The sequence below is a fragment of the Drosophila novamexicana genome, unplaced genomic scaffold (assembly GCF_003285875.2).
Source record: "Drosophila novamexicana strain 15010-1031.04,08,12 unplaced genomic scaffold, DnovRS2.1 tig00000193-arrow-pilon, whole genome shotgun sequence".
NCBI classification, from domain to species: domain Eukaryota; kingdom Metazoa; phylum Arthropoda; class Insecta; order Diptera; family Drosophilidae; genus Drosophila; species Drosophila novamexicana.
In genome coordinates this window covers 9306881-9326982 of record NW_020824787.1, presented here as the reverse complement: position 1 = coordinate 9326982, position 20102 = coordinate 9306881, and the positions used below count along the sequence as shown (strand labels likewise).

The 20102-nt window shown below is 41.1% G+C and overlaps 6 protein-coding genes across 9 annotated transcripts; 2 read left to right on the top strand and 4 right to left on the bottom strand.

Moving 5' to 3' along the window:
- Positions 1–13: 13 nt before the first annotated feature.
- Positions 14–2077, bottom strand: LOC115758334 (transmembrane protein 53). The gene is made up of 3 exons (XM_030698905.1): positions 1236–2077; positions 812–1172; positions 14–737 (listed from the first exon to the last, which is right to left on the bottom strand). Exons 1-3 carry the CDS (start codon positions 1577–1579, stop codon positions 312–314), a joined length of 1131 nt encoding a protein of 376 aa, XP_030554765.1. The 5' UTR covers positions 1580–2077; the 3' UTR covers positions 14–311.
- Positions 2078–2617: 540 nt separating this feature from the next.
- On the bottom strand, positions 2618–4238 carry LOC115758335 (cysteine-rich with EGF-like domain protein 2). Of its 3 annotated transcripts, none has more exons than XM_030698907.1 (3): positions 3738–4238; positions 3251–3673; positions 2618–2789 (listed from the first exon to the last, which is right to left on the bottom strand). In XM_030698907.1, the coding sequence occupies exons 1-3, from the start codon at positions 4192–4194 to the stop codon at positions 2719–2721; spliced, it is 951 nt and encodes a 316-aa protein (XP_030554767.1). In that variant the 5' UTR covers positions 4195–4238; the 3' UTR covers positions 2618–2718. The 3 variants fall into 3 exon arrangements, with proteins under 3 accessions (XP_030554767.1, XP_030554768.1, XP_030554766.1); XM_030698908.1 differs by having other exon boundaries at positions 2618–2786; XM_030698906.1 differs by having other exon boundaries at positions 2706–3169; positions 3738–4235.
- Positions 4239–4445: 207 nt separating this feature from the next.
- LOC115758466 (probable cytosolic Fe-S cluster assembly factor GJ13047) lies at positions 4446–6285 on the bottom strand. Its single transcript, XM_030699139.1, has 4 exons — positions 6109–6285; positions 5959–6051; positions 5248–5905; positions 4446–5187 (listed from the first exon to the last, which is right to left on the bottom strand). The coding sequence occupies exons 1-4, from the start codon at positions 6169–6171 to the stop codon at positions 4571–4573; spliced, it is 1431 nt and encodes a 476-aa protein (XP_030554999.1). The 5' UTR covers positions 6172–6285; the 3' UTR covers positions 4446–4570.
- Positions 6286–6381: 96 nt separating this feature from the next.
- LOC115758467 (protein CNPPD1) lies at positions 6382–8451 on the top strand. The gene is made up of 4 exons (XM_030699140.1): positions 6382–6601; positions 6666–6962; positions 7404–7526; positions 7588–8451. Exons 1-4 carry the CDS (start codon positions 6563–6565, stop codon positions 8338–8340), a joined length of 1212 nt encoding a protein of 403 aa, XP_030555000.1. The 5' UTR covers positions 6382–6562; the 3' UTR covers positions 8341–8451.
- Positions 8452–8478: 27 nt separating this feature from the next.
- LOC115758468 (transmembrane protein 65) lies at positions 8479–19886 on the bottom strand. 2 transcript variants are annotated; one of them, XM_030699141.1, is made up of 6 exons: positions 18885–19886; positions 10035–10154; positions 9879–9920; positions 9747–9814; positions 9418–9621; positions 8479–9354 (listed from the first exon to the last, which is right to left on the bottom strand). In XM_030699141.1, exons 1-6 carry the CDS (start codon positions 19198–19200, stop codon positions 9262–9264), a joined length of 843 nt encoding a protein of 280 aa, XP_030555001.1. In that variant the 5' UTR covers positions 19201–19886; the 3' UTR covers positions 8479–9261. The 2 variants fall into 2 exon arrangements, with proteins under 2 accessions (XP_030555001.1, XP_030555002.1); XM_030699142.1 differs by lacking the exon at positions 10035–10154 and having other exon boundaries at positions 8480–9354; positions 18885–19884.
- LOC115758472 (general odorant-binding protein 28a) lies at positions 18189–18787 on the top strand. Its single transcript, XM_030699148.1, has one exon. It carries the CDS (start codon positions 18224–18226, stop codon positions 18653–18655), a length of 432 nt encoding a protein of 143 aa, XP_030555008.1. The 5' UTR covers positions 18189–18223; the 3' UTR covers positions 18656–18787.
- Positions 19887–20102: the final 216 nt, after the last annotated feature.

Genomic DNA, 20102 nt, shown 5'->3' with positions numbered 1-20102 from the left:
CTATGAAATTGATGATTATTAATTTGTTTATTTGCGTTTTTTTAGTGCATTTTTGCAAAGGGGGGAAAAATATAAGGAATGCACGTTTAGATTGAGTAACTCTTAAATTCGTGTCTACATTAAAGCGGCAGCGGGCGCCATGCGTTCGCCTGCATTCAATTTGTCAATAATTACGTTTAAAATTTTTGCATTTTTTCGAATATTTTGCAAATAGTTAGTAGTTATAGTAGTTGTGCTGCCTATCACATACGTTTGATGCGTTATCCTGCCGTCCTAGCGAGCGCCCTTAGCGTTTAAATCGAAACCAAAATTTAATCATATTTCAAATTGCCTCCTGGCTGCTGCTGCTGCTGTTGTTGTTGTTGCAGTTGTTGTTGTTGCTGCAGTTGCAGTTGCTCGACAGACTCAGAGTCGGTAATATCGCCAGCCAACTGATAGGACGGTATGGACATACAGTTGCGAATAAAACTACACACACTCTGCACATATTGTGCAGGATACTTGGTATAGATCTTAACGTGCTCGGCATCCTCAAAGCAAACAGACGACACATTAATGCCCTGATCACGGCGCATTCGTATAAACTTCTCCACATCCTTGTACGGTATGACCACATCGCTTTTTGAATATAGAAACAGTTGCGGATATTTGTTTGTTTCGTTCTTCAGCTCACAAAATGGACTGGCATGCAATGGCGTTGACTTGACAAACAAATTCTTAAAGGCTGAATATGTTTCCTGCAATTAAAGGTGGCATATTAGTTGGCGGTGACTGGATGGGTGGATGGGTTGGGCAGCAACCTGTAACTCACCTCGACAAACCACATGATGCTCAGGGTCAGGGTTATGGCCAAAGCTGTGAGGCAATTGCATCGCTTCTCCTTTCCATAAATAGCTGTTATGGCACGATACAAGCCGAGCATGCGACGTTCGCCTGGCGCCGAATCAAAGATGACACCGCGCACCTGCAATGGGGACTTGTGCTTTCTGACGGCCAGATTGATGTGCTGATAGAGATAGGCGCCGCCATTGGAGAATATGTGAAAGATCAACGGATGCGCATCAAAGTTCATGTCCTGTATCAGCTTTAAGATCTTTTCCCCAATCGGAACCATTTCGCTGCGCTTCCAGAACAGCGTATCCACAGGCGCCGTATAGCGCACAGTTATGAGGCTGTTAATTAAATGATAATGCTATATTTGTAATAATTATGATTATTATTGTTATTGTGCTTACCCCCGCTCCTCGTAGATCTTTGAGTACTTCATCAAATATCGATCCTGGCAGCCCGCCCAGCCCAATAGCATTACGATTGGCACATTATTATGCTCCTCATTGCCGCTGACCAGCACGAAATCATTATCGGCCGTCGGTTTTGGAAACTTGATGAAGTATTCAAGCGCATCCTCACGCTCCTGCTCCTGCAGATCCTGCTGTTGTCGTCTCAGTTGCTGCTGTCCGGTGCTTGACATTGAATTGCTGGCCACAATGCCGGCCGATCCGCCGTACGGCCGATACTCAGTAGCAATATCATTCGCTGTCAGTCCATATGGATGTGATGCTGACGACGACGACGACATTTTGGCATTCAAATATGTTTACTTCTGAAACTGACTGTGTTTTTTTTTTTTGGAATTTTCGTGTTGTTTTTTTTTTTTCTTCTTCACCAAAATAGAAACTATGTACGTGTTTGGCTTGGTTACGCAAAAGCCTACTTAACAGGATGTGAGGTGCCCAGTGCAAGGTGCCCGGGTGTCAGGTGCCAAAGCGTAGCTGTATTGATTTTACGGCGGAAATGTTAACGTTTGCTCATTTAAACAATGCATACGGCTTTGACTGTGTGCAGCCACAGGACTTTTTACCACATCATTGATTTTTTTTAGCCGCTGACGATAACAGCAGGACTTGACCTTCTGGGCCACGCACAAACAAAACTCAAATGTGCTGCTTCCTGCTGCAGTAACATGCCGCATTCCAATGCGTCGACATTAACTTCCAGCCGTTGCTGTTGACCCATTCGGTTCGAGTTGGACATGCGCAGACGGGTCGCAGGATATTTCACATTTGATCGTGAACTTGGTTATTATGAAAAATAAAACTGTTCCACGTCAATAATCTTGTTTTTATAGTTATAATAAACAAGGTTTCTCAACGAATATAAGGGCTGAAAACTTCATTTAGTAACAGATTACAAATTTAAATTACCGCTTACATTTTCACAGCTGTTAGTTATGTAACGAAACGATATCTGAAAAGCACGATATATCGATAGCGATGTTATCGATGTGTAGCGATGCTCAAATATTCACAAAGTATCGACATTTTAAACACAATTGAACATTTTTAAAATATATTTCAGAACTCAAAATATACATTGCCTAAGTGAACTGCAAACTAAAAAATAATGAATGAATCTAAGGATAATACAAAAATTTGAGCCTGAACAATATGAATATCGTTATGAGAGCAAAGAAAATGAATATAAATAATTATTAAATAAACTTTACATTTACAAAAGTCTGTTTATAGTATTTACTTAGATGGCCAAGAATAATATCACAAAAAAGGTTTTTTAAAGGGAGAACTGTAATAAGGGTATTCACACAAGCAAAACAACATTTTCAATTTGGCAATTTTGGTATTTCAGTTTCAATACACATAAAGTATAATTTGGTAATATTATTGAACTAAATTTGACTAAGTTGTTAAGATCTGTGCGTTACAGTTCCTCGTGTGCCGACGCCTCCTCTGTGAGAGCTGCATCTGGATCGGTATCCACATTCAATGCTACTGTAAACAAAATATAAAAAAAAAAAAACACAAATATGCACAATGAAAATACTGCAGATGAATGCTCTCTCATACGAATTATTCACAGAATAAAATAAACGTTTCTGTCAGCGAAAAATTCCGATATGCTTTTTGGGCTTATAATGACTTCATAATTAAATCCTCTAGCTGCTTTGTGTCTATTTCAGGCTTTTGGGCGCCCTGCGCCGTCCAATTTAACCAGTACTCTGAGGCAGCTATGTAGATAGCGACCGCTCCACCGACAATGTAGGCAATATGTGTGGAGCTCTGAAAGATGACACACGTGGCCACGCACATGCCAAAGTAGGTGAGCAGCCGGGTGATGTTAACATATGAATCACGTTGCTGGGAGGATAGATCTTTCGGTTTCAGCAAATGGGCAAGAAATGTGAGAGTTGTTTTACACGCAGCATTGACCAATCTATACAATCTATACTCACCTTGACACTTGCCATCCTTCAGCTTATAGCCATCAGCGCATTTCCTGCACATGTCCGGCCCATCGCCATCGCAGCCGTCACAGGAACGGTCGCACTCGAGGCAAGAGAACGAGCCCTCGTTGTTAACGCAGAACTGTTGTGGCCGGCAGGCTCGGTGCTGATCCACGCACTCGTTAATATCCACGCAACCGTTCTCGGTGTCCATGCGCCAGCCATCCTTGCACTTGCGACAGCTCTTTGGACCAGCTCCGTTGCAGCCGCCGTCCCCGCAAGCGGCATGACAAGATGTGCATAGAAGCTTTGTTGCATCGCGAAAGGATTCATAGTGTAGCTCATCGCACTCATTGCAATTGGTGCCGGCATAGCCGCTGTCGCATAAGCACTGGCCATTCCCCTTGCGCGTGCCACTTCCTTTGCATTTACCTAATCGAAATGGTTTTTGATAAGAATCCATATTGAAACCCAATTAAAATTGCCGGTTACCCACCATTACTGTTGCAATCGGTGCACGGCTGGCACGTGGGTCCGTAGGTGTTTGGGGGGCAGCAAACGCTGAGCTGTTTAATACACAGCCAGGCATGCAGGTCGGTCTCCTCATCCTGCTTGTGTATGAACCAGTCTTCAATTAGCGACTCGTGATCGTTGCTCAAGGTGTGGCAATGGTCCTGTCCTCGCTTGACTTCAGTGCACAGCTGCTCTTGGATCTCAACGAAACGCACCTCGCTATTTTTATAGGCACGCATTTTCTCCTGCTCCCAGGCTGCATCACCGCCGGCATGCTTGCCTCGTTTTGTACGCTCAAGTCCCAAATTGAATGATTCCACGAGTACGGTGCAAGCTTTGCAAGGTGGCAATTTTGTTGATTTATCCTTTAGCTTTTGTGGATCATCGACAGCTATTGCAACTGTTAAAAGTGGCAGCACAAAACATATTTTTAATAGCATATTATTTCGTCTGGGCGTTCAGTTAAAGAAGGTTTACGTGTATTTCATTTAGGGATGTTGATACGGTATCGACCTATCGATGCTTCAGAGCTTACTGCGATATCGATACCGATACAATTTGACGATATCAATATTTTGGTATTAATTAGTTACTGTTTTTTAATTCCTGCACTTACAAAAATTTATTTGTATAACAATTTAATTTCTACGTAACACAATTTGTATGTAAAATAAAATGTCTCATTTAAATATTTATTAACACCCAACACACACAAAACTTCGAACACGTAGCGAAGTTTAATAACAAATGTAACCTACATACTTGTACATTTTCATCTATTTTTAAGCAATAATAAAGAATTTAACACAATCAGCGTCACCATTTGATATTTAAGGCCGTGTTTAGTTTCTCTACGGCATGGTAACTGGTATGCAGGAGCTCTGACGACTTATCCGTATGCGCGCCGTCCAGAAAATCGGTATAGATTTGTTTGGTATAGGAATTATCCGGATTGGAGCGAGGCAGCTGCTTATAGAGTTCTTCCAATTGTTGGGTTAACTCCCGCACATGCTGGCCCGTAGTTGGCCGCACCTGTGCGCCACCATTAATGCAGCCGGAAGGGCAGGCCATGACCTCGACAAAGTGATAGCCTGGCCCCTTGCCACGCTTTAGCTTCTGCACCAGATTTTGTATATTGCGAAAGCCATTGGCAATGGCGAACTTAAGAACGGTTTTGCCATCTTTTTCCAAGCTTATTTCACTAAAGTCGCGATTGCGCAGCGCCTTGAATTGCAGCTCGTTGGGCGTTTCCTCGCTGAACAGCTCTTTGGCGGCATATTTGAAAATGTGCTCCGCATAGCCGCCGGACATGGTTGCCTCGTGTGCCCACACCGTAAACTCGGGCTGTTGATCCGTCCAGGGCCAGTCTATGTCTGAGGGCTCGAATTGCTGTAGCGTTTGTTCCTCTGCTTGCAGCATTTGCTCCACTTCAACTGCGGGGCGAAAGAATAGAATTGACAAACCATATAAGCCGGAAAGAACGCTGCACTTACTCGAGGTAATCACACAATCCACATCCCGAGAGCCATTGACTTCACTGTAGAAATCCTCGCGTGAGGCCTCTAGCTTCTTATCGTAGCAGGGCATGATTGTGGCATGGTAGATACGCGAGCCGGGCACACCTAGCTTTTCGGCCAGTAACTGTTTAACCAGCACGCCCATAATTTGTTGTGGCGACCGCGTTGTGGCTATATGCGGCAATATAAAGTTTCCATGTGTCTTTTCTGCATAGCACACCCAACCAGGGCACGATGAGCTCAACATGCTGAGTTCGGCATTGTCGCGGAAGCGTTCTACAAACTCTTGTCGGCACTCGAGCAGCGCCAGATCATCGGCAATTTTTGTGCAGAGCACATAATCAGCGCCCAGTTGCCGCAGATAACCGGCCAAATAACGACTCGCCTCCTCAACGCCGAGGTCATAGCGATGCGCCAGACTCAGCAGCGGTTGAACAGAAATTGTGAATACGATTGTGCGGACCTGATCATTGTCTCCAGAGGCCTTTAACGTTTGATTTTCTCGAAGCACTTTCAGCAGCTCTTCCTGACTTTGCTGCGTAATGAGCACGCCCTCCGCGGAAGTTATGCAGCCGGAACAGGCCAGGCAATCTTGTAGTGTGATTTCAACCTTTTGAAGCTTTTGCTTGCCGCTCTGTAAGATATTTTATTTGGATTATATATTAATCATGTTTGATAACAATTTACCTCTGATTGCTCGTAGTACCCATCTGCTTGAACCGTAATTTTGGCTCCAGTCTTCGATTTGGTCTTATCTATCATCACGGGCTTTATGCATTCCTGAAATCGCGCATTTCATTAATTCATTTATTATTTTATTACTGCTGAGCAGCTTACCTGTGAAGGAGTTATAAAGTCGTCCAGGTCGGTAAGTTGCAGCGCTCCGCTAAATCGCGACATGGTGTGAATCTTCTGATTTAAGTTTATTTACGATAACGCAATATATGTCAAATCATATGCTTTCGCGTTAACATGCGAATGGCAAATCAGATGCCGAGCAATAATAACAAACATAAGCAAATAGTATTCATAGTGTTTATAATTTTCTGACAAATTCCACAGAGACAGAACATAACTATGTAGTCACAATTCAAAATTTTATTTTCAAAAATTACAACAACGCGCGCACATAAAAATTAAATTTTATTTTGTGGTCTGTACTGTCCATGACAACCCTGCTGTGCTGTTTTGAATAAACGACCAAACAGTTGGTTTGAATCGATGTGGCAACACTGCCGTTTCTCAACAAAAGCATTTCATTTCCACGCTGAAAAACGCAGAACATTTTGCGATGGGGCGAAGTAAATTCGTTTCGTCCTCGCCAAAAAAGGTAATCAATGCAAAAGTCGAGATTGTCCAGAGCATGCATAACTAATTGCATTCACATTGCGCAGGTGATGCAGCACGGCGAGTTTATAAACCGCATACAAAAGACGCTCTACTATGGATGCGTGGACACAACGGAAGCAGACATGGAGGTTTCCATGCCATTTGCAGAGTATGCTGCTGATCTGTTCTCGGAGCCACATCGGGGACACTCATTGCATCGCTTGAGCTCTATTGCGGCAGGCAAAACGCATGCAACTCCATGCTCTCTTATAATGGCCCTGATTTACTTGGATCGTCTTAACATCATTGATCCGGGCTATGGCTATAGAATCACGCCACAAGAGCTGTTTGTTGTGTCATTGGTAAGTGTCTGGGTCTCTCACAGCAGCTCGTGACGAAACCTGTTGATTGATAACCCACCTTCCGCGCAATAACACATACATTTTCATTCATTTTGTGATTGTATTTACACACATACACACACACACGCATGGGCAGCAATAAGAACAGTGTTCTAAAACAACGAAACGAGTATAAAATGAGCTTGTGTTGGTAAGGCAGATCGCTAGCTATTTTATTCTGTTTTGTTGGTTTTGTTGCTTGGCATTTATTTTTAATTAAACGACAGTTGGCAATGCTGCTGATAAGCTGCAGCCGCATTGCATACATTGCATCAAATGAATATTTATATAACTCTGTTATTTATAGCACTTTTTTTTCGGCCAGCCATGCCATGCCATGCCAAAACTGTGACGTCACTGATTACTCATGAACTTGTTTTGTGTTTTATGTTTTGTTTACAGATGATTTCAACGAAATTCTATGCCGGCCACGATGAGCGTTTCTATTTGGAAGACTGGGCTAAAGAGGGCAACATGAGCGAGGACAAACTCAAGCAAATGGAACTGGAGTTTCTGACCGCCATTGTAAATACTTCTGCCCAAATTCTATCTATTATTCGATTAACATACAAGTTTCACTTAATAGGACTGGAACATATACATATCGAACGAGCAATTCTTTGATAAGCTCAGCAGCGTGGAACGAACGCTGGCACAGCGCGAGGGCTTGCGACGCGGCTGGCTCACTTACAGCGAGCTGATGCAGCTGTTGCCCAACTTTACCATAATGAGATTTTTGCTAAATAACCTGGCTGTGCTGGCGTTGAGCTATGCGGCCAGTGTGTTCACAATCGCTGGGGCATTTTTCATTGCTAGCCAAGTGCCGGGCACGCTCTGGCATCGTCGCACACACACGAACGCCACGGCAACGGTTAACACAACGCTGACGACCCCCATGACAACGCCCAATGTCACTGATGCAGCGCCCGTTGTCAGCGGCGATCTATCGATTCGAGTTGCGGCGTCCAACGACAGTTGCAGTGCTTTGAATGTGGAGGCGGAACTAATGAATCTGGAGCAACAATATTGCGCCGAAGAAAGACTGATTGAGTTGGAACGTAGGCGACGCTTGGAGCAACCGCCCAATCCACTGCTGCCGCCGCCCAATTTTCATGTCACGCACGCTTCCACGCAACAGGATAACACACAGCATTGGCTCAACATCAAGTCGCAGTACAGCGATGGCACTGAGCATCGCAATCCAATTACCTTTGGCCACAAGACGTACAATTGGAATCAAGCGCAGAATGCATCCATTTTTTGGCAGGTTCTCAGCGAAGCCATGTCGCACCAGTCGTTCTTAGTGCGCTGGCCGGTGTTGTGGCCAAAATTGATTTAAGGCACGAGCTGCAATTTTACAAACACGTTCTGTACTTTAATCTATAACGAAAATTCTTTCAAAAAGGTCAATATATGTTGACTCCAAATAAATTATATTTTTTCAACACTAATAAAATCGATAATTAATTACAATTTGCTTCAATTTAATATCTTTATTTGTTAAGCTCTCTACAACTTGGACTTTGATATTGTACATAATGTATACTTCTTGCTACTGAGTTTCAATATTTTTTAAAGCCTATTTATATTTTATGTAACATGGGTGGAATAGCTTCGAGTGAGCGCATAGTCCAAAGCATTTAATAGGCACTTTGCAGTGTGATGTGTTTCAAAGTCAGATAGTCCAGTGTGTAGGCATTATATTCTATTGAAACAGGCTTTGCTTTATTTCAAAATGAAGCTAGCCAAACGAAATAATGATGTCAACAGATATGGGGCTTGGGCATTTATCAGCCAAGTTCACTACAGAAACGTTCTATTTTGATTTTTGGTGTTACATTTGGACCTTTTTGCAGCTACGATACATTGTCAGTTTTATATTTACCACTAGATTATATTTATATCCGAGAATACAAAAGAATTGTTGCGTTTCACCTAGAACATAAAACCAGATGAGTTTTGAGTTGCAGTCAGCATTAGTGCAAACTTGAAATTACATAATAATGATATTGAATCTTAATTTTACTAGGCGGAGTTAATAGTATTTAATTAGTAGGTACTTTGAGTGTCACATTAGTTTGTTTTACATCGCGTGAAGTATTCATAGAAGAGAACTTTAAGATAACTTCAAGATCCCAGAAAATGATCAATTTTTAAATAAATAAAATAATAAAATCAAAAGTTTGCATTCGGATTGCGATCTCAACAGAAACTCCATAGAATTGACTGTTACACTAGTTAAATTTTGAGTGTGGAAAACCTAATTCTCAGCCGTTGGTTTCGGTTCGTCCTTAATCAGCCACAAGGGGCACATGCCGATTAGGCAGCCGACTGTGATGCCCATAATGCGACCCTGCAACAAAACATGCAAATATTATTAGTAATTCGATTCATGGCATTCATTCGGGTTGCTTACCCAACTGGAGGCTCGCCTGCTTGACTTCAATTCAAATTGTGCGGGCGTCATTCGGGGTTGCTTGAGTCCCAATAGCTGACAGCCTTCCTCCACATATGTGGCCATCGTAATGCCCATAATATCACTTATGGTATTCCCAAGTCCTGCGGCGGCCATTGTCGATAGCGTTATGAAATGGCCCAATGAGCTCTCAATGTATTCACCCTGCAAGCCATGATATTATATAGTATATGATAACAACTGTTGATGAGGCGAGCTTATATATAATCTATATGCTGGCAAAACTGATGCGCATGGTAGTGCAACTCATCATCATTATGATTACTTACGGCCGTGATCATAATGAAGTTATCAAGAAATCCAAAGGCTACAAATGGCACGGCATTCACGAAGAAAACTGCAAGGATTTAAATTGAAAATTAAAGGAAAATAATTATCATTTATTATCTTACTGTACTTACTGCTATAAAGTTGTCTAGCGGTGGGCGGTTCTGCCGCCTCCACTGCGAAGAGAATAGAGATAAAAAGCAGATTAGTTTTCAATTGCATTGGAATGCTATGTTCTTCTTCTTCTGCTACTGCAACTGTTATTCTGTTATTGTTGTTTTTGAGTTTACCCAGTTTCTTTTTCAGCCACTCATCGGGCACCGCACAAAATGTGCCGGTCGGATCCACTTGGCCCACCTTATTGGAAAGACGTCCGAAGCGCGTCCGCCAACTGCCAACGGCTAGTTGGCCTTTGGTTTGGTTGACAGTGTTAGAACGTTGTTGTGTTGTGCCATGTGATTGGTGTGTTGTTGTTTGGATCCAGTGTTTTTAACAATACAGATTGTAATTGTTGTGTAACAGTTGTTAAAAATCAAAACATGGGGGCAAGTGTTTACATATGCAAATAAAAAAGAAGAGATTATAGTCATTTAATATGAGAGAGAGTACACAACTGAATATTAACCTCATAATTATACTTATGCGAACATGCTAATACTTAAATAATAACTAAGTAATTAATTACACAGCTCATGATCAGAAACTAAAGTTTAAAAACATGATAATAACCGAGTCATTTAAATAATTATAGGGTATGATTTTTTTATAGCCAGGGTTAAGGGTGCTTATAAATACTTTGCGATGACGCAAGTTTTATAACCTTCGTCGGAAAAAAACAAAATATATATTTATAATATATGTAGCTAGCAGGTTATTTTGCTTTCGCGCGCACACACAGCTAATTAAATAGGTAAAAGGCTGAAAGGTGTCGCATTTATAAAAGATTTCACATCAATCGCCCCGCCTAGCCCACCTGCACTCAACCCACAGCCACTCGTCCATTTACGCTTGGCGAATTGCATTAAAATTGCATTTGGCAAGCAACAAGCGCGTTGAATGGCTGTGCCCGGGGTTGTATGTATGCGTATGCATCTTCGTTTATACGATAAGACATTAATTTTGCTTCATTTATTTATTTATAAAAGACAACTCTGAAAAACAGTTACAGTCAGTCGGACAAATTATTTGCAAATAAATACTGTGGCGCTGCCACCTTTGTTAGCGTCGATATTATTTTCGACGATGTGGCGACTCTCTATTAAAATATGAACTGATCGGATTACGAAATGTTGATAGGGCAAGAAAGATACTTGCGTATGATTTACTTATCTGGCAGCACTGTAACGCAAAATTGATCTATTAACAGTTACTTGAGCTTTGGCCGCAAAGTGCAAACGTATAAACGCGTGTTTCTGAATTTCTCACGCTGCACCAAATTAAGTTTTGCAATGGCCTGCGTTGCCGTTAATTTAACGCTGCATATTTTCACGCGTCGCAAACGCAGTGTGTGTAAATATGTGTTTGCCTGCCAGTTTTTTGTGTACAAAGCCTGTGTGCGCGCGCGTGTGTGTGTGTGTTTAGTTGTGTAAGCGACGCATTTTAGTGCCACTTTGGGTGCCGTTAGTTTGCCCAGCACATAACCATTAGGAACGTGTTATAATTACGCTCACAAGTGAATGTCAACAGCCAGACAAAATGGTGCCCCCAACTGTCATCATAATTATCATTATTCCCAGTGTTGCCACCTCCCCAAAGTGCTCAATTAATTTACAGCTTCGCTCTTCGAGTAATCACAACGGGAGCCATTCAAAATGTGTGACAGCAAGTTAAATGCATGTGTCGCTTAAAGGCAGGCTGCCATACTCTATAAACAGTGCAACGTTGTGGGTAAGTGCAACACAATTGTTAAAATAACACTTATGAAAAATGTCCCTCTCGAGCCCACAATTAATGTACATAAATTACTGATCAGGATGGCGATATGAGCATGAGTTAAATTCTGATTATCCTTTTTTTGATCGAATTTTACAATGCTACGCAGTGAAATTTTTATATTCGCCCCAAATTTATAAATAAATTTTAAATATATATTTTTTTTATATTTAAAACATAAATTTTCATAAAATGCTAAATATCTTATTTTATTTGAGTTTAACATATTTCTTATTTCGTAGACACTAATATACCCTGTTTTATCCTAAACACGGGGCATAATCAGTATGTCACAGGGGCCTACTTCGCCGTTAGACTCCTGTCACACATCAATTAAATACATTCACACACACACACACACACTTACGTGCAAGTGTGTTGACTTGCTCATAAAAATAAACATCCCGCTAGACTTGACTGAGCAATTTGCAGGGCAATTATGTTGTTTAGCTGTCGGTTAAGCGTTAGACATGATTTTCTCACTTGATACAGCGAATCAGAAAAACATGCGAAGAACTTTTCTAAGAGACTTGCATGACTATCTAAATACCCTAACTAGCTCAATAGTTGAATGGAATCTAATATGAATTATATTGCTTTCTTTATTTTAGAGATTTGCATTAACTGTACTTTTGATTTCCTCTAAATGTTTATAGGAATGAATGAATGTCCAGGGCATTTTGTATCAAAATATGTGCTCATATCAAAGCCCAAGTCTATATCTTTTTGTCTATGTTATACGTTAGCCTGCAAATATCTTCGTATCTTAAGCTCCTTTAATACCAATACGTTTTAATACGCAGCTAATTTGGTATTTATTTTATAAAAAGAAATCGGCATCTATATGCACGGGAATACACCCAATGCACTCTACATTAGGTGTGGGTATTTTTATAGAGGCCACAAAGGCAATCGGCTGACCTCGACACATCCTTTTTGCGCGAGCTCGCGCAGTGTGTGTCATACATATGTGCGTACACACACAAGCACATACACTCACACACACACAAAAGTTTGATTTGCTGCGCAGCGTTCCCAAAAGCAGGCAACACTCGTAGCTCGCTTTGTACTCGAGCTGAGATCTGAGAGTGGCGGCACTTGGTCTGGACTTCTTTTATTTTCCTTTTATCTATCCCCTTAGTCTATTCGCGCTTAAAGTTACACAAAATACAGCCCGTTTAGCTATCATGGCCAAAGCAATTGAAAGCCATGAAAAAAGCAACAGGAAAACGTGAGTGTGTTGGCCCGCAGAAGTGTGCATGTATGGGTAAGCGTGTGCCTGAATGAAAGTGTGTGTGTGTGTGTGTGTGTGTGTGTAGATATTTGCATAACATTTAGCATAGTTTATTGGCTGCTGTTTAGCATTTAAATAAATTCATTGTCAAGAAGTTCAAAAAGTCCCAACTTGCATAACGAACGTGTGCAAGTCGTGTCTGAGGTCAGCCCAAAAGCACACTACACAATTTTCACCAAAGTCCTTGCAAGGCCAAAAAAAAACTGTTTGTCACGACAAAAAGCTGCAATTAATTTACTTTACCACAACAATTTTTAAGCTAGAACATAAGTTCTTTTCAGATTATAATTTGCGAGCCGCAGGCATTTCTTGTAAAAACACTTTGAGAATTACAACGCAGCAAATTCATATTATAAAAGCATAAATATGCTTTTTATTAGCCTTCCGAACCTGATTAGTTAATCAAGCTCTGTTTTATTTACATTGGGCTAGTTTTTAAACCTTTCTGGAATTATTATTCCAGATTCGAGATTGTTATCGTCTAACTATATTTGTTGGCATTTTGAAGTCAATTTTCTAAATTTCAGGCTATTTTAATTTATTTAAAATTTTAATTTACATTTTTTAAGACTTCAAAATGAAATTGCAGAAATGTCTAATATAGTATACTTGAATTGCAATATAAGGTTGTCTGAAAATTGAGATGATTTCTTGTAACTAATAAATTATAATCAAATGCGTGTTAAAGTCTACTTGAATTATGCTTAAGATATATTTGTAATCCTTGAAAGTTCTTGTAATTTTTGCTCAATATAATTTTTTTTTGTTTTTTATGTAAACTCAAGCAATCCTGTGTTACAATCCAGGAGTTCAGCAAAATAAAACATAAAAACATTGTAAGCCATTTGTGTGTGTGTGTATGTGTGTACTTGCTTTCGCATGTATTTGTGCGTAGCTGTAAAGTTTTAGTCATGTATACCTGCCCGGGCTGAGGGCCACTGCGTCAGCTTGCAAAGCTTAACGGGAACAGTTTTCAATTTATCGCTCTGCCTTTTGTGCTGTTGCTCTCTTTCCTTTTGTCTTTCGTCTGTTGCTTTGTTCTATTGCTTTCACACTCTCGTCTTTCTGCCTGTGAAGCTTTGTGCGAGCGATGCGTTGTTTTGGTTTATGACTTTTAAGGGCATACACATACACGAACACATGCACGTCCGCGTACACATACACATACGCATACACATACAGAGCAGCTGTTGCTGCTGCCGCCTGTTGCCTGGCCCGGAAACTCTCTGGCATCTCTTGCGTGCTCAGGTGCCAACTCAAGACACTGTCAAACACATCGGCACGTGCTTTTACAAAAAAGAAAAAAAAAAGCAGCCAACAAATTGATTTAAATTGCAGAAGCCATCGCTCTGCTACATACTTTGCCACGCTCTGCCACGATTGACTCATTTAGTGTTGGGTAATTTACATTAAGGCCACAGTGTTGGAAAAGGGGGGTGAGGTGCTGTCAGAAAAGTTGACAGCCACTCGACTTACATTTTTGAAGAGGCATAATATTTGATGAGCTGCTTCATTTTTCATACAGCTCTTCGCTGTAGCTCTTCCGTTTCCGGTTGATGAAAGAAACTGTTTGAAGTGTTCAACATAAAATATGCTAAATGTAAATCAATTTTTATAAGGCTGCTTTGAGGTTCACTTAACATGGCAACAACATCTTTTTATATAAAAGTAAACTTTATACATATTTGTTGTAAGCATAAATTCTTACACATAAGACTGGAAACTAACTAATTTTAAGGATGTAACAGAAAATATGATTTAGATTTGTTTGAATGTTAAAGTCATTCGATTTTCTTTACTTTTAATTGCATTTTCCAGCAAAATCGAATGAATTTCTAAGCTTAACAATTTTTATTTTTAAGAGTATTAAAGCTTCGAGTATTAAAGTTTTTGGTATGCAAATTGCCCTATTGATTTTTCGGCTCGCAATTCTTGTTATTGTTGCTTCAATAGTGCAAAGTTCTGCATTTGTTGTGCTTCGTCAGTTCATTTTTCAGTTCTTCAGTTCATTTTCTCCATAAATCTCTATTGCTGCAGCATTCAGCTTATAAATCAAATAGGGTGCACATGCATGTGCGTATGTGTGTGTGTGTATGTCTGGGGGGAGGCACTTTCAACTCCCTCGGAAATAAGCTTTGGTAATTGTGATAAATGTAGCCACAGGCAAATGTAATTTTTAAATTCTAGCTCATGTGCTGAGCCAACAATGCAATGCAATACAAATGAGGTCAAATAACGCCCAATAGAATCTAGATACGCACAGCAAGTGAAAGCGAAAGAGAGAGAGAGAGAGAGAGAGAGAGAGAGAGAGAGAGAGAGAGAGATAGAGGGCGAGAGAGGCCTGGGCCTTGGAGTGGGTTGGGGCTTCACTTGCTTGAGCAGCTGCTGCTCGCTTCAAGGCTCACCGACTTTTTCGTACATAACAGTGAACATCATTTAATCTGTGTGTTTGTGTGTGTGTGTGCGCCTAACAGAAAACGAATTGCCTCCTTCTGTTTATCAGGGTTTTGTGTTGTTGCCGAGCAAATATTGTGCGACATTCCACTTAACGGTTGTTGTTCCCAAATATGCCCGCTGGCATTTTGAGTGTTCACCAACCGCTAATTTGATTAAGTCGGCTTTGTATGCAAGTATCAAAGCTCTTTGGGCAAACACCCCTAAAAAAAAGAGATGCTGATTTTGAACTGAGTATCAAGTTGAAAATTATAAAACAGACAAATCCATTGGCCGACTTTATTTTCTATTAAAATTATTTAAGATTAATAAAAGCTTTGATAAGCTTCAATCCATTGGCTTGTTTTTTGTTTAAAATGGTTAAGTTGTACCTTATATGTACACCAGCTGCAGCCGATGCTTCATAAGCATAGCTTTATAATGCCCTCTCGCTCACTCCCACTGTTCAACATGATGCTTCCCAATTGCACACACGCGCAGAACGCGACCGATCAGCATGGCAGACGCGCACAGACTAAATCGACGCACTAGGCTTGAGTCTACGCTAAGCCAGCATTCACACTAATACATGCACACCTAGCTAATATAACTCTCGCGCTCCCACCATGCACAGTGCTCGCAGCACAGCCAATGGCGTGTATCCACTGTTGAACACACACACATTCTTACACCATGAACAACGTTCGCTCTTTGAATAAAGGTTCTTTCTCCGCGCATAATAATTTTTAGCAAGCCCTTCTCTTCTCTTAACTAATCTCTTCTGCTATTGACCCTTAGGATGTAAGTAAATAGACTCAAGAGGGATAGTTTTAAATCATTTTTGTTAAAATTACTATAGAAATCTGGTTGAAAGCAAATATTCTTATAAATCAAATTTTCACTCAATGAGTTTAAAAATTGAGAATATTTATTTTTGGTATTGTTCAAAATATCCTTCTTTTACTATCATTTATTTTTGTTAGAAATAAACGAAAAATTCCAGCTTCTCGTTATTAATTTCTATTTAAGTACATTGTCAAGTACATGCTAACATTTATCAGTAACTCGATGAAGTACTTTTTTTATGTAACATTTGCGTTGCTTAAATATTTGTTAAATCACTCAAGAAATTCTTATCAGAGAGCGAAGGAAAGAGAGAGAGAGAAAGAGAGAGAGAAGAAGCAAAAGTTACGTGAAGAAACTCGTGAAACTTCTGCTGATTAGTTGAAACATTGTAGATTGTTGGCAAGTGTTGTTAAGAGAAGTTTTTACTTGTTTTTAAGCCAATTTGTCTGCATTGAAGAGTAATGCAAGAATTTAAGCTGCAAAAAACTAATCAACAAAGTTTTCAAGAAAAAAAAGAGACCGTTCGCAAGGGCGGCAGCCAAACTAAATGCTGTTGCGCTAGCTGTGACGTCAACGTCGACGTCGATGCTGGCAGTGCGCCTAGTGCGTAAAGCAGTTTCGGCAAGTTTCAACCAGCTGCAGGCGGCGCAAAATTTTGTAGCTGCCTGTTGAAATATTAATGAGCAGCCCACCAAAACGAAAACGGGACCGAAATACGTTACCTGAATTGTGAGCTATATGCTATGCTATGCTATGCTGTGTGCTGAGAACAAACAAACGTGTGCGTGTGTGTCTACAAATATGTAGATAAATACAATGCATGATTAAATGCGCATATTTAAAGAGCTTCTTGGTGAGCACAAAAAATAAAAGTAACATAAAAACATGAAGAGCAATTGTTTCAGGCTAACATTGACTTAAACTCAACAACATAAGCCTAACTTTGTGCTCGCAACATGTTTAGCAAAAACACACTTGATGTTGTCAACCATTTGAGAATGTTGCAACACTACACTAGCAATATTTTTCATTGTCTTAGGCTTAACAACGTACGAGGGATAAACCTGACTTTGTGATCGCAACATGCTTAGCAACAAACACTTTATGCTGGTAAACATTTAGGAAACTGATACAAATGTTGCAAAACTGCACTAGAAATATTTTGCATTGTTTTAGGCTCAGCAACGTAAGAGGGATAAGCCTGACTTTGTGATCGCAACATGTTTAGCAACAAACACTTGATGTTGCCAACAAAGCGACTGATGTGCATGTTGTAAAACTGCCCAAGCAATATTTCTCTTAAATCGATTTCCAGAGCTTAGCTCAAATCTGTGCTCTCTATATTCAAAGCTCATGGCGACAACATTTGCTGCTCAAAACTTGTGCTGTTAGCAGTATTTGGCATGTTAGTTTACAATTATGTTATATATGATTGTAATCTGTTCAAATGTTAAGTATTGAGAGTTGGTAACAGTTGCCCAGCTTAAAATGAATCACAATGTTGCTAACAGTTAAGTGTTGCCATCGCTTAGCCTGGCAAATATTTGCGTCCGATGCATAAATTATGCCGCACGCCGCAAGTTGCACAGTGTGAGTGTAAATCTGTGCGGTGATTTGGTTTTATGTCTTCGCCAGGAGTCACGTACGCACCAAAAGCTGTGTGGCTGCCACAGAACATATGGACAGCAGTTACTTTAAAGCTATTGAGTGAGAATGGCGGCTGCTCGGCGTTGCGCGGCTTCGCACTCGGCGCTGCGCAGCTCGTCGCTTATAATTGAGAGTTGGGAATCGAAAAGGCTTAATAATAGCAATTAAAGACTGGACAATTAATTGTACACATTGTTAAGTTGCTAAACGGATCTCGAAGTCTATAATTTCACAGCTGACGAACTACAGCTGGAAGCTATAAAATGCTGACATTTGACTGGAAATGTCAACAGTTCAATTTGCAAATTAGCCACGTTAACAACAAACATGCAACGTTTCGTATACTCTGTGGCACTGGTCGTCCTGCTGGGCGCTGCTTTGACCAAAGCCTTTGACGAGAAGGCCGCCATGGCCAAGTTCCTGGAGACGGCCGAGCTGTGCAAGGGCGAGGTCGGAGCCTCCGATGCGGATGTGCAAAGCGCCATGAAACATGAACCGGCCGCCACCTACGAGTCGAAATGCCTGCGCGCCTGTGTTATGAAAAAGTTCAATGTGCTGGGCGAGAATGGCAAACTGGACACGGAAGCCGGCCGCGAAAAGGCCAAGCAATATACGGGCAATGATCCTGCCAAGCTAAAGCTGGCCCTGGAAATCGGCGACGCCTGTGCGGCCATCAGCGTGCCGGAGGATCATTGCGAGGCAGCCGAGGCCTACAGCATGTGCTTCAAGACGGAGGCCTCGAAGCGTGGTCTGATGTAATTAGCCAAAGGCAGGTGAACTATGAAAAACCGAGCAGGACCCCAAGCCACTAGAATTTAGTTTTATATGCGTACGCCCTTTAGGCTATTCAATTTGGATGAAAAGGTTATAATAAAGCAATTTCGACAGCAAAATAGACAAGTCATATATTTGAATACAGGGTAGCAACTAGTCGATCAAGTCAGTTTGTTTTGTTTAGATACCCACTCCCGCCATCAAATGTACTTACTTTCGAACTGTTTCTTCACCAAGTCCGCCTCCAGCTTGTACATGGCATCGCGCAGATTGAGACGCTCGTCCTCGTCCAGATTGCACAGCAGCTCCATCGCCCGCTCGCTGTTCAGGTGTGTGCTAAACTTGGAGTAGCAGCGGCTACTTGCCACTAGCCGCTGCTGCAGGCTGTTGATGTATTTGCTGCTGCTGCTGTTGCATGTGGCCAGGCAGGTGAATCTGCGGCTGTTGCAGCTGCTGATGACCGCTGGCAGCTTGGACTGCAAATGGCAATGACGCACCAAATGCCTCAAGGTGCTGCGACAGTGTGTCATCTTTGTTGTTGTACGTATTCAATTTGGCAGGCGCGATCAAATTTGTGACGTCACAGAACACTCGCGATGAGGAGTGGCTAATTTGGCGTTGCTTTTGATTGTGTGTGTGTGCGTAAGCGCGTGTGTGTGCGTGTGTGCGTGTATACCCGTGTGGATTTATACGACGTTGTGTACATAAACAAAAACACAAGCTACGCTTTGGCCTCTGCCGTTGCCACGAACCAAAAACAAAACACGACAAACAGCAAACAGCCGCGACCCGCTGACCAGAAAATTTGTTGCGTATGCAACTTCGTTGCCCGTTCGACTGAGACGACGACGACGACGACGACGACGACGACCCTTAGGGTTCACGATGACGACAGGCTAAAAAGCTTTGGCCATCAGCTTCTCTCGCGCTCTCCGCAAAAGTTTCGGCTGGCACTTTTGCTTTTTTTTTTGTTTTTTCTATTTTCTTTGCGCTTTGGCGATTCCAGACCTCAACAGCTGTTCGAAACGCTCGCGCACGTTGGATAACGTTTTGCGTTTGTTGGCCTCCACACGTTACGATTCAGGCACATTTTAACCACAACATTGCAAATAAATCTTGATACAGTTAATTTTGAAAACAGTATGCAATTTTGATCGGCAAATTTATTGAACAAAAATGGGCATGATAGCAACACTGATATTCCGAACAATTCATTATACCTCGAATTGAATTTTTTATTGAGTTGTGGGCATTCCCAAAATTTTATATCGAGGGTATTCTTTTAACAAATTAAAATATCAATAAATGTAAAATAAAATCAATTACCCTTAGAGATTACATTTAGTCTAGGACAAACTCTAATTACTTTTAAAATTCTTCAGGGCTGTTAGTAGTTTTTTGCATTCGACCAATCTTTGCTTTGTTAATTAGC